At 54.2% G+C, this 26,581-nt stretch overlaps 11 protein-coding genes across 11 annotated transcripts; 7 read left to right on the forward strand and 4 right to left on the reverse strand.

The window, feature by feature from the left end:
- Positions 1 to 599: 599 nt before the first annotated feature.
- J4E88_004594 (uncharacterized protein) lies at positions 600 to 3,877 on the reverse strand (the record flags this gene model as incomplete). The annotated part of the gene is made up of 2 exons (XM_049398238.1): positions 600 to 3,656; positions 3,707 to 3,877. 2 exons carry the CDS (start codon positions 3,875 to 3,877, stop codon positions 600 to 602), a joined length of 3,228 nt encoding a protein of 1,075 aa, XP_049255799.1.
- A 171-nt stretch (positions 3,878 to 4,048) lies between these two features.
- J4E88_004595 (uncharacterized protein) lies at positions 4,049 to 5,777 on the forward strand (the record flags this gene model as incomplete). Its single annotated transcript, XM_049398239.1, has 8 exons — positions 4,049 to 4,164; positions 4,213 to 4,499; positions 4,549 to 4,616; positions 4,662 to 4,772; positions 4,819 to 5,155; positions 5,203 to 5,343; positions 5,390 to 5,572; positions 5,620 to 5,777. 8 exons carry the CDS (start codon positions 4,049 to 4,051, stop codon positions 5,775 to 5,777), a joined length of 1,401 nt encoding a protein of 466 aa, XP_049255800.1.
- An 860-nt stretch (positions 5,778 to 6,637) lies between these two features.
- Positions 6,638 to 7,534, forward strand: J4E88_004596 (uncharacterized protein; the record flags this gene model as incomplete). Its single annotated transcript, XM_049398240.1, has 2 exons — positions 6,638 to 7,226; positions 7,281 to 7,534. 2 exons carry the CDS (start codon positions 6,638 to 6,640, stop codon positions 7,532 to 7,534), a joined length of 843 nt encoding a protein of 280 aa, XP_049255801.1.
- A 1,887-nt stretch (positions 7,535 to 9,421) lies between these two features.
- J4E88_004597 (uncharacterized protein) lies at positions 9,422 to 10,468 on the forward strand (the record flags this gene model as incomplete). The annotated part of the gene is made up of 1 exon (XM_049398241.1): positions 9,422 to 10,468. One exon carries the CDS (start codon positions 9,422 to 9,424, stop codon positions 10,466 to 10,468), a length of 1,047 nt encoding a protein of 348 aa, XP_049255802.1.
- Positions 10,469 to 11,118: 650 nt separating this feature from the next.
- Positions 11,119 to 12,927, forward strand: J4E88_004598 (uncharacterized protein; the record flags this gene model as incomplete). The annotated part of the gene is made up of 4 exons (XM_049398242.1): positions 11,119 to 11,217; positions 11,266 to 11,490; positions 11,538 to 12,285; positions 12,335 to 12,927. The coding sequence occupies 4 exons, from the start codon at positions 11,119 to 11,121 to the stop codon at positions 12,925 to 12,927; spliced, it is 1,665 nt and encodes a 554-aa protein (XP_049255803.1).
- Positions 12,928 to 16,507: 3,580 nt separating this feature from the next.
- J4E88_004599 (uncharacterized protein) lies at positions 16,508 to 17,299 on the forward strand (the record flags this gene model as incomplete). The annotated part of the gene is made up of 2 exons (XM_049398243.1): positions 16,508 to 16,612; positions 16,667 to 17,299. The coding sequence occupies 2 exons, from the start codon at positions 16,508 to 16,510 to the stop codon at positions 17,297 to 17,299; spliced, it is 738 nt and encodes a 245-aa protein (XP_049255804.1).
- A 257-nt stretch (positions 17,300 to 17,556) lies between these two features.
- Positions 17,557 to 17,873, reverse strand: J4E88_004600 (uncharacterized protein; the record flags this gene model as incomplete). The annotated part of the gene is made up of 2 exons (XM_049398244.1): positions 17,557 to 17,721; positions 17,772 to 17,873. The coding sequence occupies 2 exons, from the start codon at positions 17,871 to 17,873 to the stop codon at positions 17,557 to 17,559; spliced, it is 267 nt and encodes an 88-aa protein (XP_049255805.1).
- Positions 17,874 to 18,452: 579 nt separating this feature from the next.
- J4E88_004601 (uncharacterized protein) lies at positions 18,453 to 19,229 on the reverse strand (the record flags this gene model as incomplete). The annotated part of the gene is made up of 3 exons (XM_049398245.1): positions 18,453 to 18,762; positions 18,813 to 18,923; positions 18,976 to 19,229. The coding sequence occupies 3 exons, from the start codon at positions 19,227 to 19,229 to the stop codon at positions 18,453 to 18,455; spliced, it is 675 nt and encodes a 224-aa protein (XP_049255806.1).
- A 246-nt stretch (positions 19,230 to 19,475) lies between these two features.
- Positions 19,476 to 20,147, forward strand: J4E88_004602 (uncharacterized protein; the record flags this gene model as incomplete). The annotated part of the gene is made up of 5 exons (XM_049398246.1): positions 19,476 to 19,523; positions 19,576 to 19,590; positions 19,766 to 19,916; positions 20,006 to 20,071; positions 20,122 to 20,147. The coding sequence occupies 5 exons, from the start codon at positions 19,476 to 19,478 to the stop codon at positions 20,145 to 20,147; spliced, it is 306 nt and encodes a 101-aa protein (XP_049255807.1).
- An 823-nt stretch (positions 20,148 to 20,970) lies between these two features.
- Positions 20,971 to 25,175, forward strand: J4E88_004603 (uncharacterized protein; the record flags this gene model as incomplete). Its single annotated transcript, XM_049398247.1, has 3 exons — positions 20,971 to 20,979; positions 21,022 to 21,360; positions 21,408 to 25,175. The coding sequence occupies 3 exons, from the start codon at positions 20,971 to 20,973 to the stop codon at positions 25,173 to 25,175; spliced, it is 4,116 nt and encodes a 1,371-aa protein (XP_049255808.1).
- A 552-nt stretch (positions 25,176 to 25,727) lies between these two features.
- On the reverse strand, positions 25,728 to 26,294 carry J4E88_004604 (uncharacterized protein; the record flags this gene model as incomplete). The annotated part of the gene is made up of 1 exon (XM_049398248.1): positions 25,728 to 26,294. The coding sequence occupies one exon, from the start codon at positions 26,292 to 26,294 to the stop codon at positions 25,728 to 25,730; it is 567 nt and encodes a 188-aa protein (XP_049255809.1).
- Positions 26,295 to 26,581: the final 287 nt, after the last annotated feature.

A 26,581-nucleotide genomic window follows, 5' to 3' on the forward strand; every position in this document is an offset into this window, starting at 1 on the left:
CGTCACAGCTGGAAGACAGGGGCGATTATCGTACTCCGCGTAAGGGGCAATCAAGGACATAAGACGTTCCAGCTTGGGCAGAAGCCTCATATTGCTTGAGTAATGGACCAAAAAAATACAAGATGGAAGGCATAGAAATTGCGTTAAAGACCAAGAATCGTAAGTTAATCGCAGGTAACATGTACTCAGCATGGCGGTTGAGCCGCTGTTGTCGCGAAGCATGTCTTGATCTCATCTACGGCTGGCTTCAGACTCTTCGATGGTAATGTCCAGTCGTGACGCTTCAACCCTCCTTCGTGAGTCAAGTACCAGAGAGTCTCCGCTGTTGTGATGCGTACCTAGACCTCATTAACGTGAGCCAGCGGCAATAGATTGTCTTATGCATACCTTCGGGAACGGATGTAACAGCATGCTCACAGCTTTGGCTAGCGTATCGCTCCTGGTCATTGGGATGACACCTAAGCCCCGATACACATCCAGCGCGAGGTGAAGCTTTTGCATATGCGTGGACTTGAAGTGTGCTTTTTGCGTATATGAAAGAAGTGATCGGAAACTGACACGATTAACGCATGCGCATATGGAACACCAAAAGAGAGCCCTTACTTGAAAGACGTCGACTGAAGACGCTGCATGATCTGCATGTCGAACAAGAAGGCGATGACCTCTAGTAGCGGGAGCAAAACTCTATCGTTGGTGATGTTGTTCTTCAGGAGTGTCAGGACGCAGTTTGCAAAGTCAACCAAGGCAAACTGCGTAACGTCGGATGTATCTCCGTCTTGTAGCATATCGACAAAGTCTAGCAAAGCTGCTCGTGAGTTCTGAACCACGGATTCGGAGCCCATCCCCGCGGAGCTGACAAAACCAACACAGATAGCTTCTCTGATCGCGGGGGTTTTCGCTGTTTGTAACGACATTAGTGCGTTCAGGAAGTAAGTCCGAGAGGAGACCTCGTCTGTGGTTGCGCCGCCGGCTTCTCTCAGCTGGAGGACTTGAGCGGCGTTCATGCGCATCTTATCAAGCTTTTCGAGAGATAGCCGAACGATGTCGGCGTAGATATCGTACTCGCGTTCATTGCGTTTCTCGGTGAGTATTCCATTTGCCCAAGCCAAGCGCACGGTATTCAAGGCCTCGAGTCGGACGAGTGACCCGACATCTCCCCGTTCTGTAATGGTGTAGTCGTTAAGTGCAATGTGCAAGGCGCTCGCGATCTGGTCTTCTACATCGGCAGCAAGCTGAGTTGATTTAGGGTTCTTGCTTCCAAGCAAACAACGCAGAGCACGTAATGCCACCGTTCGGGCCTCGATTGCCACAGCTGATGTGCACCTGAAAGTAAGTACCTTTACGATCCGCCGCTGAAGGACATCCCTTTCAGTATCGGATGCCAGGCTGTCCAAGCTGCCATGCGCAGCTCCCAGGGCGATCGCATGCCCGGAACATCGCGACCCATTGTACGATGCTTCATTTTCCAAACGCAGCAGCCATGACATCACGACGCCAAATGTGTCAGACCCCGGTAATCTAGGTAATAATGAGACTACTGCAGGAACTGCGGTAGCAATAGCATCGAGGACTGATTCCTCATGACGCGCGAGACAAAGGTCCAATAAATTACAAACCTGTGCCACGGGTACGTTTGAAGGCCAAAGCTTGCTGAGAGTCCCATTGGTGAGTCTCGAGATTGCTCCGATAATTGCACAAACTGATGATGCGGTGAACTGGGGTCGCAATGCCGGCGAAGTGAATGCCTTGTCTTCAAGCTCTAGTTCTTTTGAGAATAAAGTCCAAAGAGCCATCAAGGACGCATATGGGTTTTCGGGCGCTTGTTCCACATGCATAGCTACTGTCGTGTCAACGAGGGTCGCAAGGGCAGTCACCAACCCTTGACGCTCTTCCACCTCGCGAGGACGCAACGCCGCAAGCTTGCCGCGGACCTGATCAGACATCTTCTGCACTACCGCAGGCGATCGAGCCTTAGAAAGAGACCCGATGGCCTCAGCTGCAAACAGACGTGAGTCTGAATCCAACGAGCCGGTTCCTCTCCAATCTAAGAGACCACCGAACAGGGCCTTCCAGTACAGAGACTGTAATTCTCCAGCCTTGATCGCCACGTCGCACATTGCGCGCTGGCGGAGCCCGACAGCGTGGAAGTCGACTATCTGTACGAGCGGTATGCCCTCTTCTATTGTATTGGGGTGGCGACCTATAAGTTCTTGAAGCGCAGCAGATGAGCCTCTTCTGATGTTGCCTGCTGGATCGAGACAAGCAGCAACTACCAATTCGATTGCCAGCACTTGAGGGACGTGTAATGATCTGAGGTGCTCGGAAGCCCTTATTGTCGCGGTTTCGACCGCAAGGAGGTCAGTGGTGGGGTAGCGGCGAGAGAGCGCCCAAATACCGAAGCAAGCTGCATCGCGTACGTTCGTACCAATGGACCCTCCAGTAGGCGACCGTTGCTCAAAGCCGAGGGAAAGTAGGAGAGCGTTGAGAACGTCCGCCAAATGACCGGTAGAGATTGCTTTCCGATAGAGAAGCTGAGCCAGCGTCAAAGTCAAACCGTGCCATCGGAGTGGGTTCACGCTGTTCAAATTGCGCTTGGACCCCTGCCAGTAGATGTTCTCTGTGAGCGAGCCAAGTATTGCTTCGACAACCTCGCTGGCCATCTCCGCGTCCAATTTGAGAGTGATGATGCTGAGCGCCTTGCTAGCACCGTATCTGACTGGCGTGTCACCATCCGCGAGTGCTTCAAGGAGAAATTCGATGACTTCTTCCAATACCACGGTTGAATCGAGTCCAGGAAGGGTTGACGTCGCTTGTAGGCAATGCAAAACGACATTGCGCAAGCTTTTCACAACCAGCTTTCGGGCCACAGCTGATGACTTGACAAAGGCGAGACTCTCCTGATCCAAAATCTTCCTACAGGATAGGTATATGGCAGCAAGGAAAGGGCCAAGCTCCTCATTCGTAGCGGAGGCCAATAGCCCTGACAAGAATGAGAGAACTCCGAGACACTGATGTATGTCGGTCTTCTCTTCGGATATGTCTGTGAAGAAAGACAAGGACCATTGGACCATGGCATCCAGTAAACCTAGCTTTTGCATATCTGGTCGCACGCATGTCCTCACTAGGAGACTTGCAGCGGCGCTTCTTTCCTTTGTTGGGGATTGAAGCCCCGACATGCACAGAGAAATTACCCGAAGAGTGACACCTGGAAGTTCATCCGGGAGCTTCAGCCCAAGAGCTACAGGTGTTTCTGCAGAAACTTGCAACCCAGACATAGACTCCAGGGGAAAGGGCGCGAGTAGTAACTGTGAGAGCCATAAGAGCAGCACATAGCGCTCTATCCAGGGACGAGCTGTGTCCTGCAGTAGGGCATTGGTATTTTCAGATCTAACAACCCCAGTCGCTTCTAACTCGCCCAAGATCGCTTCGAGATGACGTGGTTCGTTATTGAAGAAGCCTTTGACGACCTTTTCGCCTCGGACTTTACAGAACGTATTCAAGACGGAGCATATGGCGTATGCAAGAGTCACAAATCCTGGTTTTGGTTCTTCTGTGGCGCTCGCCGATATTGCTTCTAGATAGGCGGCGACGAGTGGAGGTATGAAGGTTTTGAGGTGGGTGTCTAGAATCTGGGGGTCTTCCTGGAATGGCTCTATCTGTAAAAGGTCAGACAGCCATTGAGAACATTGATTGATAGGGTTCATACCAAGCTGCATGCCTTGTACATGTCTGCTGTTCGGACATGTTGGCGGACGGGACCAAGGGCAGAGCCATGCTGCCGTTTCCGCAGTAGTCGCGGTAGCAGCCTCTCGAAGTCAGACAGGAGCGATGCAGATGCTCGCTGTAATTTCAGGTCGTCGTCCTCTCCGGCGCTCATCATGGAGTAAGGTGGAGTTGTGACGCACTTTGCGGGCGACAATGGGTGCCTTGTCCGCCGAGTCAGTTCTGGCAGGCACGACGCGTGATTCTGAGTCAACCCCGCGACGCGCTTTCGCTACTTCTTCCACCATCACCACTGCGACAACTACGTCAGCCACGACAACGCACAATGGCGGGAGAAGACTACAACGACTTTCTCGTTGCACGGGTGATTACCGAGCAGAGGCCGGTCACCTACAGGCTGCTCAGCAGAGCGACCAGCACCAATGTCAACACAGCGAAACGGTTCGTGCGGCTCTTGCCAGCATCTGAAAGCCGGCTCACATGATACAGGATGCTCTTCGAGTTCCAAAAGAACCAGAATGCGCGGAAACCCAAGTCGGTCCACGCCACCTACCTCGTGACTGGCACACCCAAGCGAACCGTAAAACCCAATGGTGCCCCCCGTCCGAAGCGTGAGGACGCCGACATGCGCAGCTCGCCCTTTATGAGCTCCATGCCCGAACGAGAAGAGCCCGAAGACTCTGATTACACTAGCGATTCCGATGACGAAGATACACCCGCACCTGAAGGTGTGAAAGAGACAAAGATTGTATTGGTAGGAGAGGAAGACTTGGATAGTACGATTGGCATATGCTATTGGAAGGACCCAGCTGACGGCTGCACTAGAGACTAGGTCAGAGTTTGAAGATGGATTCACGGCTCACGTTTACAGTGTGGAGCCCGGCCCGCTCAAGGTACGAGATCCTGTGAGGCTTCAGCACCAATACTAAGACATATAGGCTGTCCGCGTACTGTCTTTGTGCAACCACGAGGTCGTAACAGAGTATGCAGACGAAGATCCTCTAGAACGGTGGAGAACATATGGTTCCATTCAAAACGAACACATCAAGGTACGCACATGGCTACAGCTACACGGGCGCGCTAACATTGTTGTAGCGAAGAACTGCAAAGTATGCTCCTCCTACTGCTACATCGAAGCCCGCTGCGAAGACCATCACGAAGCCTGCCGGGAAGGGCTCTTTCGCTTTCGCGACGAAGGAAAAAGAGACGTCCGCGTCTGCGAGAAGAGGAAGCGCGTCCGAAGATAACACATCCGGTCGCTCAACGCCACAACCCTCGGCGGGGTCTACTACACTGAAGAGGAGCGATTCGAAATCTGGGGTGAAGAAAGACAAGGCGACAAGCGACCTGTTCAAATCCTTTGCAAAGGCTAAACCGAAGGCGAAAGAAGCGGAAAAGTCCCAAGAGTCCACACCAGCGCCGGTCGAGGATGGTACGTACACAAACAGTCTTTTCTGGTTACACGACTAACTTCGCTAGAACCAATGGAAGGCATGTCTGAGGATGAAGGTGATCCCGATGATGAGCCCGAGATCAAGATCGACGAGGAGAAGAATGAGGCAGCCCGCAAAGTCCGAGAGGAGCGAGCCGAACGATTGCGCAAGATGATGGAAGATGACGGTAAGTCTTTCGAGCTGGATATGATCGTAGTGTCTGACGTGTGTAGATGAGGAAATGCCGGATGCACCGGCCACAGCAGAATCTCAGCCTGAAGCTCCTTCAACAGCGGCGACGGATACCACAGAGCCAACCGAGGGCGAAGCTACCGTCACAGTGGAGAACGGTCGCAGACGCGGCCGGAGACGAGTGATGAAGAAGAAAAAGGTCAAGGACGAGGATGGCTATCTTGGTAAGTAGCCAGTGCACTCTGAAATCCCTCCCACTGACTGTGCATAGTGACCAAGGAAGAGGCCGTCTGGGAGTCCTTCTCGGAAGAAGAACCTGCACCAAAGAAGGCTAAGCCAGCGCCAGCTAAACCAACGAGCTCGGCAAAAGCGAAGAATGCTGGCAAGAAAGGCCAAGGAAGCATAGCCAGTTTCTTCAAGAAAGCCTGAGAGATCTACAGATGTGAACAAGACGAACAGCGTTACCACAGCTTCAGCCGAACAAAGCAATATTCAAGCATAGCGTACAAGTCATTCGAATCATAATCGTGTATTTGGAATGACCAATACGTCGCTCGTACCCGCCAAACGTTTCGTCCATCTTGCAAGAGCATATTGTCCTACCACTTGAGCAGCAAACTCCTGCCGGTTTGGCGAAGCGACGTTGACCAGGTCGCCGACTTGTGCTGCCCCAGACGCCTACTGTACAATGTTGTACACAGATCTTGACTTGTTGAACAGTGTCTGGATATCGTGATGTTGTGTGACATGATTAGCATGTGATCGAGAGCAATCCTTTCTATAGACAAGCATGCTAAGCTTAAGTACAGATCCAGTTGGTGCCACCCTCAACACTGGAGCCTGAATGTGTTTGTATTGCAAAGGTGAGAAATCGAGACTCCCCATCTTTTGGGTTCGCGTTGTCGCTGATGACTGGCGCGGTCTTACTCAGATACCCCGCAACCCCACGGAAGCCATGATTTGCTGGCGTACAGCTCTGTCGTACACAGTGTGCTTTCGGTGTCCGCAGATACCATCATTCTCAGTTACTTTTCTACAAAATACATGTCGAACAGCCGCACAGGTACTTGCACTAGACTAGACACAGGCTACTGACCTCATTGAATCTGCACGATTGCGCAGGTACCGATCTAGGTGATGACGACATCATTCTCCGACACATCAAATAGTCTGTAGCTTCAGAGCTCAATTGACTTCCATCATCACGACTAACACAGTATCATCTACTCATAATAGCCATCATAGCTTCACGCACAGCATCCCGCCGCCTTTCGCGCTTTCTACGCACCATGTCTACCACCGCACCCTCAGCATCGGCCCTCCCGCCTGCGCCATGGAAGTCCCTGTTCAGCGAGCACATCTCGAAGATGAAGTCGCCTGAATTTGTGTTGGGAACGCTCGATGCAGCTCCCAAGGGCTCGCCTACACCCTTCGTGCCCCGCGTGCGATACTGCATCCACCGCGGTTTCTGGGCCGAGCTACCAGAGAACAAGCACAACGATGCAGAGCGCAATCCTCAAGTCTACCAGAGCGATTGCCCAACGTTTACAACGGATGTTCGCATGGAGAAGGTCGGACAAATATTCGCGACGAGTGCGGGGCACGCTGAGAGCAGCGAACAAGTGCAGGGCAGTGGTGGTGGAGGCCCTGTAGAGGCTGTGTACTGGAATGCCGATACTGGTACACAATGGCGGATCAAGGGAAGGGCATTCATCATTGCACCCGACATTGAGGGCGATGACGAGAGCAGTGGTGTAAGGACTGTCAAAAGCGAGCTGGGAAAGAGGATGAGGATCGTCGATGAGGGCAAGGAAGGCGACTTCAGCTGGCAAAGGGAGCTGACCGGTTTCTTTGGTAACCAGAGTCCTGGCATCAAAGGTAAAAATGGCCGCTGTCTACTGTACTGTGCAAATCGCTAACAAGTTATCTCAGGCTCATTCAAGAACCCTCCACCCGGCCAGCCAACCTCCAAACCATTTGACGACAAGAACCTTGCCCTTGGCTCAAAGGTCGACGATTTGCAAGACCCCGTGGCACGCAAGAATTTCCGCCTTGTGGTGATTGTGCCAGACTCGGTGGAGCAGACGGATCTCAGCGACCCAGCAAAGGCACGGAGATTTAGATACACGTTCGACGAGAGCGCAAAGGCCAACGCTGGATGGAGGACTGAAGAGCTCTGGCCGTAAAGGCGCTGGTGAACAGCACGCATGAATATGGTTTCGAAAGAGTTCTAGTATTTCGAATGTTCGAAACAATACCACGAGTTCCCAGGCATTATTCGATGCCTTGATCGGGCCGAGCGTATGTTGTGCTGTGTAACTCGTTTGTCACATAGACCGTGGACCCTTGCTGGATGCACATGGGTGGTTCCGATGCAGTCTTACCCACAATGTGGCTCAGGTCGGCGACCACGACCATGGCCCTTGTTGATTTGAATAGTCGCCTACAGATGGTAAATTTGTTGAGCGCGGTTTAGATTTGCCTGGCGAGAGGAGCTGTTTTCAATTGCGTAGGGCAACACACACAGGCAAGATGTTTTTCTTCCCCCTCTATGGAAGGTGAAACCTGGGCAAGAGGTTTGTTCATCGCAAGTCCCCGGGCTGATGACATCAAAAAGCAGACGTGCGAAACGAAACGCGTGTTGAGCAGGCCCCTTACCCGCACGACAAGGGTGCGCTATTTCAGTCGCCAGGTTGCCTGAAGGAGTAATCGATGCGGTGCGTAGTTGTCAACTGCCTGGGATCAACCTAGGCGGCCAATCTAAATAATGATGTGTGCGTTAACATTCAGGCGCACAGCTGTTTGTGTGGTAAGCTTCAACGGTTAGCAGTCCAACGGTATTGGGTACGCATTTCAACAGGTCAGGTGCGCGCACCCGCCTTCCTAGCCGGGCATCGTTCGCGAGCACAAGCAGGTCGGTCACTGGACTGTGCACAGCAAGTCATCATTTTACACAGGACCAAGATCGTGGACGGTGTCTGCATCATGTGCGTGGACACTTTGGGAGACCGGATGGGTACGGACGACGATACGGACATGTGGGATGCTCGTCGTTGCGACTACCGCATTTGGTAGGCAATTCGCAAAGTTGCGAAGAAGCCAAAGGGCACCCTGTTTTCGTTTCGGCTGAGGCGCTGCGGCACGGGTATAGGACGCGCCGCCATCGTGCTTACTGGTGGTATTAGCCGCCGGGCGGAACTCATATGCGCGCTATCGCCAAGGTCGATGGATGGGGGTGAGCTGGCACCGTTGGACGGGCGGCGGGTGTGCTCCGAGATGGATGTTTCGCGCTGTCATCGCAACTCGAGGAGATCATGTGCATGCGAGCCAGCTGGAGGCTAAGAAGCGGTGCCCCTGCCGGCTAGTGGATTGCGACAGGTGAAGTGTGTAGGTGCGTTATCGTGAAGCCATGCGAAACACGGTGACAGTGGGATCGATCTTGTACGGCGTCTGCCATGTGGCCGCGCAACGACGACACACGCGGGCGCGCAAGGAGTGAGGCAATTGAATCTTGTAATCTGGCGACTCGTCTGCAATAAGGCCGAGCGCCCTGTTCGATCACCGCCAAGGGTCGACGAACCGTTGCTGCGGTACCCCATACCTCTTGCAAGCGGAGTATCCTCCCTGCACCTTGCACCCGCGCCCATGCAAGGCCGTCTCGTTGCTTTCTGGCTGCCCCCTCTTTCTTCTTGATGCAATGCACCGTGGCCTTGTACCACCATCGTCCCACTCGCATGCCGGCAGACACGACTCCGTTGGGTCTGTGAGTCTGGCCCCGTTGATCGCATCTCGTAGCAGACGCACTCCCTGCCCGTCAGCCGTCTCTCCCCATAAGTAATCGCTGATCGTCTGCCACTATTTCTCCGCCCAACGCTGCACACGTACCCCGACCACGCCCTTTCTGCTCCCCTAATCCACATCCACCGCCTCACTGCTCGCTGGTCGACACTCACGTCAACTTCGTCGCCGTCACCGTCGCCGTCGTTGCTCTATGCAATAACCCGTCTGCATCCGACCCTGCCACCACTACTCGTGCCGCTTAACCCCGAATCCCCGATCAATCCTCGCCCACCATGTCCGACATTGAGAAGTCGTTCGTGTTCCTCCAGGACAACCTGCCGCAATGGCTGCAGGACATTGCCAGCATCCAAGAGAAGGTCACGGCCATGCAGGCCAACAATACGAAAGTGCCCGTATCGCAGTCACCATTCGGGAAGCGGACCGACTCCACCGCGTCCATACGACCAGCACTGGACGCCATCGCAGAGGACGCAGCGCCTTCGAACACAACACCTCCAGACGCCGTCCCAAGTCGCAAACGAAAGTCGCTATCCGTCTCGTCCGGCCACGAACCTGGCACTGCGCGCCATCGCCCTCGAACCATGGTGGTTGTCAACTACGATGGAGACATGCAGAAGTCGTTCGAACTGCTCGTGCGGGCAATAGGGACTGGACGCAACATGTTACGTAAGGCCAAGATGGAGGCTAGGATGAATGAGATGGCCACCCAGGCAGAGTCGAGCGCAGAGGAAGACGACATGGACGACGACGACGAAGAGATCGACCTATCCAAAATCAACTACCGAGCCCGCATGTCGTCATTACGCGCGAGATCGGCGGCGAGGAGAAGCGGCAGACTAGGTGTCACCAGTGGTGTAGAGACACCTGTCGTGCTGTTCGATACCTCGGACAAAACATTAGAGCAAGCCCAAGAGCTGTGCGAGAAGTCGGCGCATCTCACATTACGTGACGGCGACTGCAGAACAGAGCTGGAAGGAGTGCGAAAGAACTTTGAGACTGTGTTGGAGACGGCAAAGATCGAGGTGGAGAAATGCAACGCACGCAAGGCACAACATCCACCTGAATTACAGGCGCACGAGACCTCCGACACATCCGTGTCTTCCCTAGAGCCCGAGATGACATACCGGAAAGACACTTCGCAATCCGTACCACCACCACCCGAACTCGATACTCAACCCAAGACCACATTGGCAACACAGCCTGCGCCTACCCCACAACCACTGAAGATCGTCGACATTGAGGTTGATGACGAAGACGACGATGACGACTTCGTACTGCCGCCTGTACGGCTAACCTCGCGACTGAATCGTCGAGGCTGATCCTCCTGATCCCATCCATTTGTCATTTATTTTCATGCGTTCAAGCGATTCCATCTCAGCCATTGCTCTCATCACGGCGTTTCGAATGCATTGCGGGTGCATGCGTCTTGTTCATGCATCATGTTGGGGACGAAAATGGAGGGCGAGGGCTTATATCCACATGCATCACTAAACATCTCTTGGGTGTCGGCGTCTTACAGCGAGGCATCGTTGCTGCTATCTTACAGCGTGTTCAATCTATCTCCAAGTTATTCATGCATCATGTCGCAAAGACAGTTCACGTTCGTTGGGAGACTATTGCTTAGTTCATAGCGCATTTTCATCATTACTGTTGTCCAACTAACATGACCGATTGCTCCATGTCTTACCTGCTCCCAGCATAATCATTGTTCTATAATAAGTTCTTCGAAGTTGTGCTCAGTGAAACCCGGCATCTCCCCCGAGGCGATGTTTTCACTCGCTCCTTCCTCAGAACCACATGAGCGCAAAACAGGGAAGGGACACTGGAGCGCGTGTCCGACGCGTTCAGCGCACCTGCCTTGCGATGCATATTCACTCCCGATGCGTTATCATCCCTCAGTTTCTCCCCCGATCTCCACTCGCATGAGCTTCGCTAACCTCCTCTACGATCACTACCCTCAACTACCCAAATGGCTTCGTCGCAAGCGAGTACAGCTGAATTCAATTTCTTCTCATTCATAGAAGATGACCCTCAAGTGACGGGTGAGACTACAAAAGAAGATCACGATGTGAGTGAATCATTCACTTCCCGCGTAGGCTACACTAACGCGACACAGTTGCTTGTCCAAGCAGATGCAAGCATCACCCGAGAAGAAACCGCTAATGGATCGCGTCACGCAAGTGAATCGCTCGACGATGCCAGTAAACCCCCAATTGCGTCCGAAGAAGCTTCCGAACGACGCGGCTCCAGTCATTCCAGCGAAACAATCAGCAGTGGCAGTACTGTCTTTCTCCACCCAGACGAGAGCGGTCAAGGTGTTCCCGATCCTGTGAAGACACCGGTAAGTCCGTCCCTGATTCTGTGGTATAGTTTGATTAATGTATACAGCAAATCACGCCATCTTCTGGAAACAAGGACAGCAGCACCAGTTCTCCGCCTAGTGCTGGCGTTGAGAATGTCGTCGAATCCAACAAGTCGCCGATGACACCACCCGCTTCCGCCGTACCTACCTCGTCTTATAGCTTGCGCAGCCGAACACAGAGTAAGCTCGTATACGACGTGAAGTACCACCCCATGGACGATGCCGTTCGACCCTCTCAGGCTGCCAAACGTCGCTCGGCACACGGAGAAAAGCTAGTCCCCGAGTCTGGCGATTCAAGTGAGGCTTCTAGCATCCTCGATGCTGACGCTGATGAGACCGGCTCGGACAATGTACACAGCGAGGGAGAAGATGAGGAGGAGAGACCGAAGCGAAAGACGAAGAGCAAGGCGCGCAAGCAGACCAAGTCGCGACCAGTACCTACCGAGGGTACGAGACGGTCTACGCGCAATGTCTCGGGTATCAAGGCATCGTATGATATGGGTATACACCCTCAGGACAAGTATCTCGTCATATCCAGCGATGATGACGACAGACCGATCTCGAGCAACAAACACAAAAAGCTCTCTCGTAAGCGTGCGAATTCCGGACATGATTCAACATCCAATCCCAAAGGGGCGAAGAGGCTTAAAGCAGACCATAGGAGGCGATCGCGCCCCGCCGACGACGACACATCCGATGCCTTGGACTTAGACTCCAGTGGTGCGCCCGTATTCGCTAGTGTGGAGGACGGCAACGACATTGAGTCCAGCGCTTGTAGGTGGTCAGTTTTCCCTCGACATTCAGACTTACTGACAGAATGCAGCTACTGTCGCCCTCATATCCCCGCGCTTGCTGCTTATAGCTGACACTACTGGCCATGGCATTCGTCGCCGGGAAGGGATGGATGTCTGGCACTATCCTCCAGGAAAGAGATACCTCAACCACGATCGAGACTATTGGTCTGTCCTTCCAGGCGATGCCTTCGAAATCTTTCAAGAGAAACTTGAAGACCAGCTAGCGCGCGAAGCAATGGAAGCGTCACCACTGAACTATGAGCATGATGACAAGGAAAACCCCAGCAACACAGGCCCCGAGCCGCTCATTGAGGAGAATGAAGGGATGTCCATCATACCAGTTGCGCAATATCGACAGTCAAGCGCCGAAAAACAGGTGGCGGACCGACACTCCCTCGTCTCCAACGCTCTTTACTCTGACGATCCTCCGCAATCGTATGGCCTAGACGGTACTGATAATATCTATGAATCTCCTCAGGATGACCTCTTTGACGGCATGAACATACTCGCGTCTGGACAATGTTTGCCTCCGGGTCAGACCCAACCCGAAGCGCAAACTGAGACGCAGGACTCAGTGATCGGTCCCAGCCTGATCAGCGATATTTCAGGGTCTGATTTGTGAGTCGATTATCACGTACGTCAATCTGGTCGGTCAGAGTTTATCGGCTGTCTCTTCATTAGCCTTTACTGACTACCATCTATAGATCTTCGCTATGACTATACAGGCATACGTATGAAAAGCTAGATCGTTACTATTTTCACCAGTCTTCTGCAACCGCCTTATAGATGGACATTCTCTTCTGTCGATTATCATTGCATGCCTACCTGTCATTGCAACTTATGGATGATCTTAGGATCGAGATATGTTCCTTTGTGTTCTAGTCCAATCTACCACAGTACAGGGGGCATGGGTTTACCAAGTACGATGATTTATGTCTAGCTTGTTGCAGGCAGATGGCGAAGTCCGAAGCACCCCAATATATGGGCATGTCCATCTCAAATGTATACATTGGACGATACAATAACGCATGTAGAAGTGCAAAAAAGTCTTTCAGTCTTCCACAGCAGAAACTTTGCCCAGTATGGTTGATGGATACCTGTGCAGTCGCCGATAGAACCAAGGCCCAATATTGTAAACACTCTCGTCATACCTGCCATAGTCCTTCATAACGAAACAGATCACCGGCCGAGACATCCGATACGTTTCTTCTCCTCTATTTCACAAAGGCTACACAACGAATACGCTTCCAAGCTAAACTTTGTAGCGACGACTGAAACGTAGACGCTTCATATCTCGCCTCGATATCCCGTACGAATCTGCTACATCTACAAACTTGCTTCATCTCGATGTGTCGCCATAGTAGAGCGGTAGCGCGTTGTGAATGCCGTGTCTCTTCGTGACGATCTTGGGGAGCAGTCTATTATGTTGGAGTGGGAGTAACAAGATTGGGCTGTTTCAGCCATACGTTGATCACCCCTTGACAGAACGTCATTGGTAGATGGTTGCAATCTCCCCGAAAACAACGTATAGTATTACTCCTGCTCTCGGCCTGTGCTCACAAGAAATATAGGCTGTGATGGATGCCTTGAGCCAGCCGTTGAGGCGCAGTCGTGTTAGATTTCAAGGACTGCATAGATAGCCTAAGTTGTGCTGTGTAGCATTGCGGCCTGACCATGGGTCGCCTTGCGGTCGCAAGCCCCGCGGCCTGGCTATGCTTGTAATGCTGATATGCTGATGATTAGGAGAAGATGGTTTACCTGAACCTACTTTTGCCCGCCGAACATCGTCGATGTTCAATGTAAGTTCTTCAGTGGATGTAGACTACCGAACCTTAATCACCAATGACGTTTTCTACACTGAAGATCTTCTGCTCAGTCGGCTTCGATTCGCGATTTGACCCTCGATCCCGCTGCTCGGCTATGGCCCGCCAGCACATACCCTGTGCACATGCAAGTGTTCAAGCTCTGTACCGACGCATCATTGCAGTAGTATAGACGCACTTCAGAGTCCCTGCATACACTGCCCTGTCCACGAGACTTGTAGAATCTATCCCAGGACTGCAATGCGCCGATATATAACCAAACTCCAGGCTGGTATACGAAAGCGAAGCGCAGAATCTATAATTGATCGTCCGGGCGAGCCCAGATGCCAGGTCACCAGGTTTAAGCGACAGCGCGCTATCGCCAGCGGAGCGGCCGCCTAGCGCTTTTCTGGATGCGATCTACGCTGCGATCCAAGCGCAGGGCTGGCTGAAGACGATCTTGGTGTTGGTGTTGGTGTTGTTCGAGCGCAGAGGCGGAGCTGCGGAGGAGGGCGAAGCTAGATAGCGAGCATGATGCTGATTGCTGCAGGTTCGTCAAAGATCAACCTCGGGAGCACTCGAGCTACCACACCACGATGCGTGCAGGCATAGTGCTGACAGTACAATCTTCTGTCCAACGCCGATAATGCGGCCTTTTGCCCCTCTGCGCGAACCTGCAGGTCGTAGCACGTGGAGATGACTTGCGTCCCGTTCAGGTATAGGGGACATGTTGCAGCACTTGAGCCGGTGGTTTAGCGAGAGGGCGTAAGCCACGGAAGTTGATCTTGTCCCGGTCAGACACACCACATCCTCTCCTTCGACCAAGGACCGACCAACACCACGATGCCGTACGCCGCCGATGATGCTGGCCGGACATTCAAGTGTCCTTTCCCGCGGAGTTATCTGCGACATGGCTCCCAACTTGATGGTACGACAGTCTCGTGAGACACATTGGCCTGCAGCGCGACGTCGAAAACGTGAGTAGCTTGCTTCAATACGATGGCGCTTGGATGCAATCCTGCCTCGAAAATTCGGTCTCGAGGAATCTAGTCCGTCATCAGCTGTCATTGTAGGTTTCCACCCCCGCCATCGCATCGCGGAGCGGCCGTTCTGTCACGGACAGTGTCACGCACGTTTCCTGTCGACCGCAGAAGTGTTCCAAATCTACCCTGGCTCTTTCGTTTTCAGCAAAGTGGTAGCGGCGCAATGTCGCAAAGACCAATGGGAGGAATTCCTTCTACCCTACCCTTGAACACATCTTCGCGAAGTGTTGCGCTCGTGCTCCGTTTTTTTCGCACGCTTAGGGTCCCTGCAGCTATCTTAAGCTCATCTGCCGACAAGCTTTCTCGTATGGTTAGATTGCTAGGAAGCTCCACGCGCGGCAGGGTTCTATGACGGCAGAGGCTAGACCTATGAGACCCTGTAGGCTCAATTTGGAAGACCTCGCGAAAGTCGTTGCGACCGGGTCCTGCTACTGGCTGTGGCGTGGGTGACTGCGGCGTGTTGTCTTTGTTGTTGTTGTTCATGACTGGCTTCACGTCCTTCGATACTGAGCGTATAGCATGGGGAGACGCATACCGTTCACCGCATCACCAACAACGCAAAGGCCCCGAGCGGCACAGTGTAATCTGGACCTACAATCTAGTCTCCCGTCTCCCCAAACCGACCAAGCGTTCTGACTACTCTAGCGTCATCTATTCCCGATACGGTCTTGACAGGGGTAGTACAGCCAGCCTTCCTGAGCCAGGCACAGCCGCTTCCTCCTTCCACGGCGACCAGCACATGTACGCCGCACCCGGCCTTTTGTTTCTTGACTCTAGGCGACGATGAGCAAGGGCGGGGTGGGTGGGGCTTAGGCCTGGAAACAGCGGCCAGTTCACTCCGCCGTCAGTCGTCTGATCAGTCTAGCGTGCACCGTACTGTGTCTGGGAATTAGATATAAGGTGCCGGTTCACATCCCTGGATGTTGATATCACAAGCAAGCAACATTCAAGGTTTACTTTGCTACTACTGCTACGAACTATCCATAACTTATATTGCTTCGCCCCCTGGCTCACTATACTTTTTCGGAATAACTATCTACACGTTCGCGGAATCTATCATAACGGCCCTTTGAACTCGGTGATTGCTAAATACATTGGCCTCATTTCACGGGTCACGCAAAGCTCCTGCCGCCTTACGCTTTGGACCTTACCGGGCATCGCGATAACAAACGGCACAACGCACGAGGGGCTTCCCACGCGCACGGATTCCACAACCGACGGCTTGACTACGCGCTGCTATTAATATATAATACCGCGGCCTTCCTCTTCTCGAGTTCTTGATTACTGGTCAACTACTCAGACAACCACGAAATAATCCCCAGAACTTCATCACTTCTATACATTATCCCTATACAAGATGGTCAAGATCTCCGCTATCGCCCTCGGGCTCCTCACCCTTGCCAGCGAAGTCTGCGCTCAGAAGACAGTCAAGGTCATGCCCTTTGGTGCTTCCATCGTCTCGGTACGTATCCCACCTTCCTCACTTCAAGTTTCCATCGACTGACTCCTGTTCAAGCGATGCTGGCGCGCCAACCTCCAAACTAAGCTTAGGGATGCAGGTGTGACGAACTTTGACTTTGTCGGTGGCCAAAAGAGCACCTGCAGTGGGACCAACATCGACCAGGATCACGAAGGTCACCCCGGATTCCAAGCCGCCGACATTGTCAAGAACAGTCAACTGCCTGGCTGGCTCGACAAGAACCCTCCGGATGTCGTTCTCATGCTCCTCGGCACCAACGATGTCCTCATCGGCAAGAGGCCTATTAACGACATCATCGCCTCGTACGACATTCTTATCGCACAAATGCGGAAGAAGAATCCCAACATGCAGATCGTCGTCTCCAACCTCCTTCCATTGGACCCCGCGCGCTTCAATGCCCAGGCCGTTCAAGGCATCAAAGACCTCAACGCTTACATGGCTACGCACATGCCTAAGAAGAGCAATGTGAAGAGCCCGGTCTACTTCGTGGACAACTTCGCCGACTTTGACGCAGTCAAGGACACAGATGATGGTGAACACCCCAACTTGCAGACGGGTGTACAGAAGATGGCGAACAAGTTCTTCGACGCCACAAGGACAGCGATCAAGGGAGCTGCTGCGGTCAAGGCGAAGAGGCAGAGCATAGTTGAGAGGAGACTACTAGACTAGAGTGGAGCGATGAGGTAGACTGTTACGAATTCATGACTTTTCATTGTGCTAAACTAAACTTGGGTATCTTAATGCCATTCCTTACTCCAGAAGTCAAGTTTCGAATGTGATATGCCGCCAGACAGATGCCACCAGCTTTGATCCAGCTTGGGTATTGTTCTTTCAATATCAGGTTCCAACTTTTATACTGTCGCCAGACGGGTACCATGAGCTGAGGAGAGACGGTCGTCCGCAGGTGTCTTGGTGGTGCGCGGTCGTCAGGGCTTTGTCGTCTTGTCTGAGTCGCCCTCCGACTCGTAGGCACCCGCCTGCGAGGTGGCTTTGTCCTTGGCGGCCTTGCGTGCGGCCACGATTCCACGAGACTTCTTGCTCCGGATGAATTTGGCTTCTGCAGCCTCAGCAGCCTCGATGGCCGCGATCTTCTGTTGTACGTTAGTGCCATGGTAGTGTCAGGAGGTGATGAGATACTTACGGCTGCCTCGGCCCTCTTGACCTCGTGCATGGCAATTGCGTCTGCCGCCGCAGAGTCCTTGTCGTTGCAGACGTAGGTAGTTTCGTATCCTGCTCGACCCATTTTTTCTGGCTGGTTGGTGAGGTGGTGGAGTACTTTGCTGACTACTCTGTAGTCTGGTGTGGCTGATCGCCATTAGCAAAAGATACGCTGAAGCCGTACAATATACTAACTGGTGATGGGAGTTTGGTGGTTGGAGAACCAAAACAAAAGCTCAAAAGTTTGTATATAGCTTCTAGCTTTTGTTAGCGCAGAGGTGAAGGGCAGTCTGGGGCTACTGCCCTTCACCTCGAGTCCCGGTGAACAAGACATGGCTGCACAAAGAGGTTCGGCAACGGTGACGGTGTTCATGAAGGAGAGACGGAGACGGAGGGGCAGCAAAGATTGATATATAGCTAGCGGCTGTGTGCGTTTGCCTCGTTAAAGTCGCCGTCAATGGGGATTACGACGGCCCGGTGCAGTTTTCAGACAACAAGGAAATTGCAAACGCGTCAGGAAGAGCGGTGTTGCGGCGGCCAGGCAACATGCGGGACGCTCGAACATCAACATCAACATACGGGGCATCCAGGAGGAAAAGATCTTGAAAATGTAATTCAATGCAGTATGTACACGTGCTGTTTCGCGCCTAGCCAAATCCAACTCTTACTTGGTCGTTATAATCTTGAGCTTCTTTGGGCTGTGAGAGAACAGGTTGGCATATGCCTTGGGCACGGTCTTCCGCTTGTTGGGTTCCTGGACAAAGTACTCGTAGCCTTGCTTGTTAGCGAATTTGATGGCATCCTCCTTGGACTTGAACTGTATCCGGTGGCCGTTCATGAAGTCGGCAGACGACTGCCAGCCCATGAGCGGGTTCTCCCATCGGTGGCCCTTGGGGAGGACGTCCCAGTCCATCAGCCAGTGCGAGGCGTTCCAGTCGCCGGATTGTGTGGCTGTCTTGGAGGGCTTGTAGATGCTGGGAACAATTAGTATCACGGCCGACGTCGGGTGGAGGATGTCTCGTACCGAACAGTACGCGCCTGGAGGTCGGTGGGGGCGCCGGAGAGAACGGCAGCCGCTACACTGTCACCGGGCTCACTGCCGTCCATGACGCGCTTGGGAACCGGGGAGAAGTTGCTGGGGACATGTTAGCCATATGCCGCCTTATCCTTATCCACGGTTGACGCACGAGGTCCGGTAGTCGATGGCGACGTTGTAGTCTGGCTGGTGCCTCATGCCCTCCGCGGCGTTTTCCTCGCGGATCTGGGTGGACTCGCTCGTGAGTTTGACGGCGGGCGCATCCTCGGAGCTCGTCTTGTGGCCGTGGGGAGTGGGCTCGTTGGTCGCATAGGTGCGGAAGGAGGGGGCGATGACCCTCATCGCAGAGGGCCGCAGGGCGGGGGCGAGCAGTCGCGGTGCAATTGTCCTCGGTAGGGCAGCCATGGTGGTTGTGTCGTCGGCGTGGCGGGCGGGAATGCTGGTGATGTCGATGCAATGGGATGAAGCTGGGGTGGTTGCTTGGCGAAGGCGCCGGCATAATCCGTCCTGCAGCTTTCTTCCTCGAACCTCACCACCGACCGCACGACCTCCATCTCCACTCCATCGTCTTGCCCGCCCTGGTACGTCGCCCGAACCGATCCGCCACGCAGAGAGAGTGCAATTGATGCTAACTGGCCCGCAGCCGTCAAGATGAGCTTCATGCAAAAGCGCGGTCTCTCGACCCTCATCCCCCCCAAGGTACGACTTCTGTCTGCCCCTCGGACCGCGCATGGCACTGACAATGCTCTAGATTGCTTCTCCCAATGTAAGAGCCCTCCAAACGCTATCGTAGCACGCCTTCGAACCCCCGCAATCGCATACGCGCAACCTTCGGCCCACCGCAAACGCCTCCACAGTCGCAGCACCCCGACTGCGAACCTTGGCGCATCCCGACGACCCTCAAAATGGCGATTCCAGATCAGGGCTGATATAGGAAACAGGCTATCGGCTCCTCCCCCAATGCTGTCCGCATGCAGAAGGTCGTGAGCTTCTACGAGAAGCTGCCCCGTGGCCCAGCTCCCGAGCCCGAGGCCAAGGGTCTTCTCGGACGCTACCAGAAGAAGTACATGGGCAAGAACCCTTCAGCAAGGCGTGAGTGCACCCGGCGGGACACGGGACTATGCGAGCGCTTTCCTTGAGCCTGCGAGATCGGATGGGAGCACCAGACTGACCCTGTACAGCCCTCGTTCACGTCATTGGCTTCCTGATCGCCATCGGCTACGCGCAGAACTACTACTTCCATCTCCGTAAGTCGAATCAGATGCGCTGACGAGATGATGTGACTCACCGCTTGCAGGCCACCACAAGAACAACGAGCACTAAGCGGGTCCTCTGAATGCGCTGCATCGTCACGGGCGAATAGACCGGATGTGTATATGTAAAGTGTAGTTGGTGAATCAAACATCTAGCCAAGACAGTCTCTTCTCCTATCATGCATATGACTCTGCTCTCTTCTTTGTCGACATCCACACGTGTGCGGCGGCGGAGGCCTGGACAGCTCTCATGGGGCCGACAACGTCATCCCGGGCGAGGATAAGGTAGTACATCATGTGCAGTGCTACAGAAATGTAGTGGGTCTTGTCGTCTCGTTTCTGAAAATACACATGTCAAACAACCTCACGTGCATGATGTGAGCATGTGTCAGTAGCAGTCCGTCGACCAGTCTTCCCAGCAGGCTTCGTCCGGCCCGCACCTCCGCAGCTCAGGCGTGAGTCGTGATTGTCGCTGCAGCCGTGTGACGCACAGCTCCCAGGGCATTCCAGATGTCAGAATCGATACAAAGAGGACCCCAGGCGTGTGCCAAGACTAGCGCCTCTCACCATCGTGGCTACTCAAGCTACCCGCCTCAACCTCCTATACACCCATCCACACCCGCAGTCCGCCCCACCACGAAAGGGCCCCTTCTTTCACGCCGCCCCCTCCCGAGCGCGACTCCACGCCGTTCGGTGAATCAGCGCGACCCAGCACGTGTTCGCGACTGCCTCCAGCCCGCGCATCCATCCAGCGAAACACTCCGAAACCTCCGCACTCGCCGCGTCACCTCAGCAACTTGCAGATAGCAACTCTGCGGAAGCGCCGACTTGACATCCGTGGCGACTTGTAGCATCTGACATTAGGTGATTATCCCCAACTTTTCTTAGCTCCCATGTCGCATGTGGAGGACAGCGGGCGTCCGGCCGGGCTCGACTCGCAGCAGTCGGCGCCGCTTACGCCCACGTCCTTGTTTGGATCAGACCAAGAACACCTTTCTGACATTGAGTCTTGCGCCACTTCAGTTCCGGAAACTGTTATGGCAGAGCAGGTTGCCAACGATGTGGTAAAGGAAGCACAGTCGGTGGGTCGTTCTGCGCCCATCGACGACTCTGCGTCAACTACCAACACCCCCGCCGTCAACGGCGAACCGCCCTCGGGCACAGCGACCACGAAACCGACCCCACGAGAAGCGTCTCCTACGAAAACCACTGTGAACGGCACAGGTGCTCCCGCCACTGGTAGTGCACACGTGTCAGACAAGGCCGATGGAGACGTGGCAGCTGTAAGTAGCGAGGAAGAGGCATGCGGACGTGGTGTTAATAGTAGCAGGGCGAGAACAAGCAGTCGGATGTATCACGGCACGATTCCAAACAGCCCCACCTCAATGGCTTCTCGAGCGAACATCTGGCGGCGGAGTCGCAAGCCGTAGCAGATGCCAGTGGTGGCTCAGATACCGACATCAGCCGCCCAGGAAGCGTCGACCAGTCCAAGCGCGACGGAGTTCACGTGCGGACCAACTCAGCAGCCAAGAAACAGCCGTTCAAGTCAGTGTCTGTGACGAAGAGCTTTCTGGCCAAGACCGTTCCGACCACGCCTGCTGCACGACCGGGGGAGAAAGCAGCCCCGGCAGCCCCGCCCAAGACGTCGATTCTCACCGCGAAGCCCCGCCTCGTAGCGAAATCCGGCGCTGGCAACGCCCCGCGTGCGCTGGGACAGACCAATGGCGCAGGTGCAGGTCCAGATGCGAGCAAAGTCTGGAATAAGAACCAGCCCGTCCCAACTCCACCGCCCAAAACCTTCACCGACGAAGAACTGAAGCAGCAGTACGGCATACACCTTGCAACACGCCTACAAGCTGATGAAGGAGGCAAGGAGGCCAAGTGGGCAGACATTGACGATGACGAGGAAGACTGGACCCCGGAAGCAGTGCAATGGATGGATGGAACCAAGTCCTCAGTTGCGGTGCCACCGGAGACGCAGCCACCGCCCGCCGAAGAGCCCAAGACTATTCTCAAGCCTGAGACGCCCGCCGAAGCACCCAAGCCTACTACGTCCCCGGCTCCAGCTACGAACGCGCCCAAATTGAGCGTCACTGGTGGTGCCAAAACTATCTTGAAGCCTGGTGCGCACACGCAGCCCACTACTGGAAAGTCAAGTCTGGTCCTCAAGGGTCAGCCAGAAAGACCAACTCTAGTGGCCAAGCCATCAGCAACCGAGAAGAAGTCACCATGGGCGCCCCTGCCTCCAGTCGAGAAGGTGTCGCCGATCCAAATCAATCCCCCTGCGCAGCAACCGCCCCCACAGCGCTACTCACAGCGTGATTCCTATGGCTACGACTCCATGCCCCCACCTCCCGCGAAGGAGATCGCCCCAGACGACTTTAATCGCAACTGGCGCAACGAAAGCGGCGGCCGAGATACTCGAGACGGCCGGGAATTGTTCAATTCACAGAGTGGTCGTTATGAGCCTGTACACAATGACATGCGGCGGGGTTCTGGACGAGATGCTGGTGGTGGTTACCGGCAGCAGCCGTCCGCTGTGTTACAGAGGCCTTCTCAGGACGGCGGCCCAGCGGAGCCTTCAGCGGCGTTCCAGACGTCAAGGGCAAGCGCGGATGGTCCTACTTGGGGCAGGAGGAGGAACTCGTCCAACGTTAGTGGAACTATGCCTAGGCGCATGTCGATGGACCCACGGGGAGTAGACATGCCTACTGGTCCCATGAACATGGAGCGACGCGAATCACACTCGATCAACGGTGTGGACCCTTCGGATCCTGCAGCCGCCAGACAATCGCCATTCCAGCAGATGAAGTCTCCGAACGTTCCTCATGCACACCCGGCTTCACCCTACGGCTCAGTAACCTCAGCTGTACAAGATGTACCGGCGCCTACACCAGCACCACCGGCAGAGAACCCAGTCGAGGTACAGAAACGTTTGATGGCTGAAAAGATCGAGCGTGCTCGTCTCAAGAAACAGCAGGATGCGGAAGCCGAGAAGCAGGCAGAGGCAGAGAGGAAAGAACGTCTTGCTAAGAAGCTGGCCGCTATGGGACCGCCTGAACCCAAGCCCAAAAACAAGGATCAGTCGCCTACCCGCCCAGAGCAGTCTCCACAGAAAGACAAGGCTGCTCCTGCGCCATTGCAATCACCGCCAAAGCCACCTGTACCGACTGCCGAGGGTGAGGTTACACAGTATGGTATGATGAAGGTCCATCAGTCTCACCCGGTGAAAAGATCGCCTCAGGCGAGCCATGCTCAAGTAAATCCCTCACCGGTGACTGCTCCTTCATCACTTAACCAGCAATCGACGCCGCCGTTTGACGCCTTCACTCGTGACAACGAAAAGTCTCGGCTGTCAACTGAACAATCTCAAGCGATCGCTCACCAATCAGACGGCGCTATCCCTTCTGGGCCTAGGCCGCAGGCACCTCCGACCTGGTCGCAGTCTTCCTCTACAGCACCTCAACCCAGACCTTGGACATCACAAGTTTGGGGTCCTCCCGGCGCAAAAGATCGAGCTCTTGGTAACGGTACCTTCGACTCCGATTACAGAGGCCAGTCTCGCCCCGGTGCCCAGCAGCAACTTCCTGTTCAGCCACCTGCCGCGACAGCTCCCATTGGCACTGGCCTAGCTCCTCAGGCTTTGACTTCACACCCAGCAAGACAGATGCCACCTTCGCAACCCATGTACGCCCAGCGATCTTCGCGCGTCCAAAACGCTGCGGCGGCTCGGGCGGCTAGACCACCCCCAAGGAACGTCACTGGCGGCGGTTGGGATACATTTGGTGAACTTATCAAAAAGGATGACCAGGACCTCGCAGCGAAGAATGCTCAAGATAGAGAACGCCAGGGCGAATTCCGTCCCGAGCTTCGAGAGGTATACAAAGATCAACGTGGGCAAGCACAAGTGACGCTGCATGACAAGGTCGCCGCCGAACTGGCTCTTGCCGAGGCATTGAAAAAGGACGATACTACGAAGCCTTTGGTTGAAGGTTCGTCGCCTCAGCAAGGTCTGACTCAAGGCCCTCTCCAGCAGGCTACTGGTCCTCGCGCATCGCGCTTCTTCCCTCGTGCGACTGAGACCTCAACAGAGGCGACGGCGTCTCCGTCGACCTTTGTGTCAAGCAAAGCAGACTCACCTCCTCCGCCTCCCGAGACAGAGACACACCCTGCTTTCAGCAGTGAAGCCGGTCACCCATTGGTGAGACTGCCGAAGCCCTCGCCTGTCGTGCGACTTCCACCGTCGGCAGCTGGCAACGGTACGGCCGCTGCTTCTCACGTAAACATGCCGTCGCGCGGCCAAGCTCTAGGCGCCAGACCTCTCGCAATGAACCCGGAGTGGCAGGCAAGGTTTAATAAGCTCCTCGACAAGCCAGGTTCCAACCGTCCATCAGCCCATCCAAGCACGTCTCCAATGCTGCCGGTCGCTACTCCACAGCAAGGCGCGGTCGCCCCGGCTGCCTTGTCCAAGGCTTCGCTAGACGTTCGAGGAAATACTGGTCCTGCAACTGTGTCATTGCCCAGCGCGTCTCAGACGAGAATCTTTGCAGATGATCGTGGTGCAGAGGCTGTCACTCGTGGTGATACTGAGGCTCTGTTCGAAGACAGAGAGTTCGGTTCGCTGCCCACCGTCAAATTGTCCAAGGTTCCGCACCTCGCAGCCAATCAACCACCCAAGGCCGCGCCTAGAGATGAGCAGCACCCGAGGCACAAGAAATTGGAGAACCCGTTCACCATTCGCCGCCTGGAGGCATTCGACATTGAGAAGACCACACAGAACAGGCTGAAATTCGACGTCGTTGTGCGCCTCGCGAACATGCGTCAGCCTGTCACCAAGTCAGTGCAGAGGAAGCACTACGGTCCAAAACTCAACAGGCAACCGAAACCCAAAGCGACGGGTACGCCAAGCACCACTTCTACCAACAGTGCGAAGGACCGCCCGCGCAAGCCCTCGCACCAAAGCCAGACAGATCGTTCTTACAACAACAGCGCTTCACGCCCGTCTGCTCCCAAGACTTGGTCCACCAGCAACAACAATGCCCCTCGCTCATCCCCAGCTCACACAGCTACAACCTGGGCTAAGGTTGCAACGGCCTAAGTGTCGTCCACAGTCCCCCACTAGCTTCAACCACTGCTACAAGGAATGTTCTCCTCGTTCGAGCACTGTCGCCACACAAGTACACGAATGTCTGATAGCTCCTCGAAGTGCTTCACCTGGTTACTCTACGTACTGTTCTCATCGCAGCACACCATTTCACTCTTCTTCTCCTTCAACAGCAGTATATAGCGCGGCATCTTGTACCACAACGGTTTGAGTGGATCACAGGGTCGCTTTTCTTGGGAGGCAGTGTACTCCCGATCTTTCTTCCACTGGACTCCAAGTCCTCCATTCTTGCTTTGGCGCGACATCACTTTCGGGGTCAGCATGTTTTTCTTTCCTTAGACCTTCGTTCATCTCCTTGCCATGACCGGCGTCAGGACGCGAGTATGGGTATTGACAGCTACGACGGGCCATGACCTCGTGGATGCGGAAATGGGACGACGATAGAGGACTTCGTGTACTGCTAATAATACTTCTGAAACTTCATACTGCTTTACCCTGCTGTTCTTGTGATGGCGAACTACTCTTCTTCTGCTTGGAAATATAAGACTATGCATCTAATTGCCTGACCGGAAAGTTGACGGCTTCAAGATTTGTTCCTCCAACCTGCGTGCCACTCGCTGCAGTGATCAGCCCATCCAGCCAATCTTGGTGTCCTAGGAGCATCTTATTCGGCTTCTGCTCCTCCCACTCCTTGAAAATCTGCCCAATCTGACTCTCCTGTGTCAAAATCCTCACCCTCTGCTCCTCCAGATCCTCCACAACCCACGCATGGTAAATCTCCAGCCCATCCGGCGTCTTGGAGCTCCACGCCAATCTACCCGCGCGCCCGTTACTCTCCGGCGGCTCCGACTCCTCGACCGTGCAGGTAAGCGGCGGGAAACCGAAAGTGCTGAATTTGAAGACGTCGCCTTTGTGCAGGAAGGTGCTGTCGGATGACGGGGGAGTGATTTGAGCGCAGTTCTTGTAGTAGGACTCCCATTTTGAGATGTTGGCTAATAGGGCCCAGATTTGTGTGCTGGTAAGGTCTTTGGCGATGCGCTCGTTCGATACGAAGTTGTCGGTTGTGCCTGGGAGGAAGTGCGATGGCCAGCTGATTGCGGATTGGGTCGCCATGTTATTGGGTGAACAGAGTGTTTTTTGGAGATGACCTGCTGATTGTACGTATATTTATGTATAAATTGATATAGCAGGATGTAGATGGAGGTTGCAGGTAGATACTTGACAGTTCATGCATCGATGGATATCGTTGACGCTAACATGTGGCGCTTGTACATCATTGCGCATGGGAAAGACTACATCCGCGAGGATCCACAACTATATTGATTTGTCACCTTTGAACCTGAGCGGGAATGCTTTTAGCAGGATTTTGCGCATTTCATTCATTTCTCGGGAAAACGATC

This window comes from Alternaria novae-zelandiae (assembly GCF_023758075.1).
Source record: "Alternaria novae-zelandiae strain BMP 2774 chromosome Unknown scaffold_8, whole genome shotgun sequence".
Taxonomy (NCBI): domain Eukaryota; kingdom Fungi; phylum Ascomycota; class Dothideomycetes; order Pleosporales; family Pleosporaceae; genus Alternaria; species Alternaria novae-zelandiae.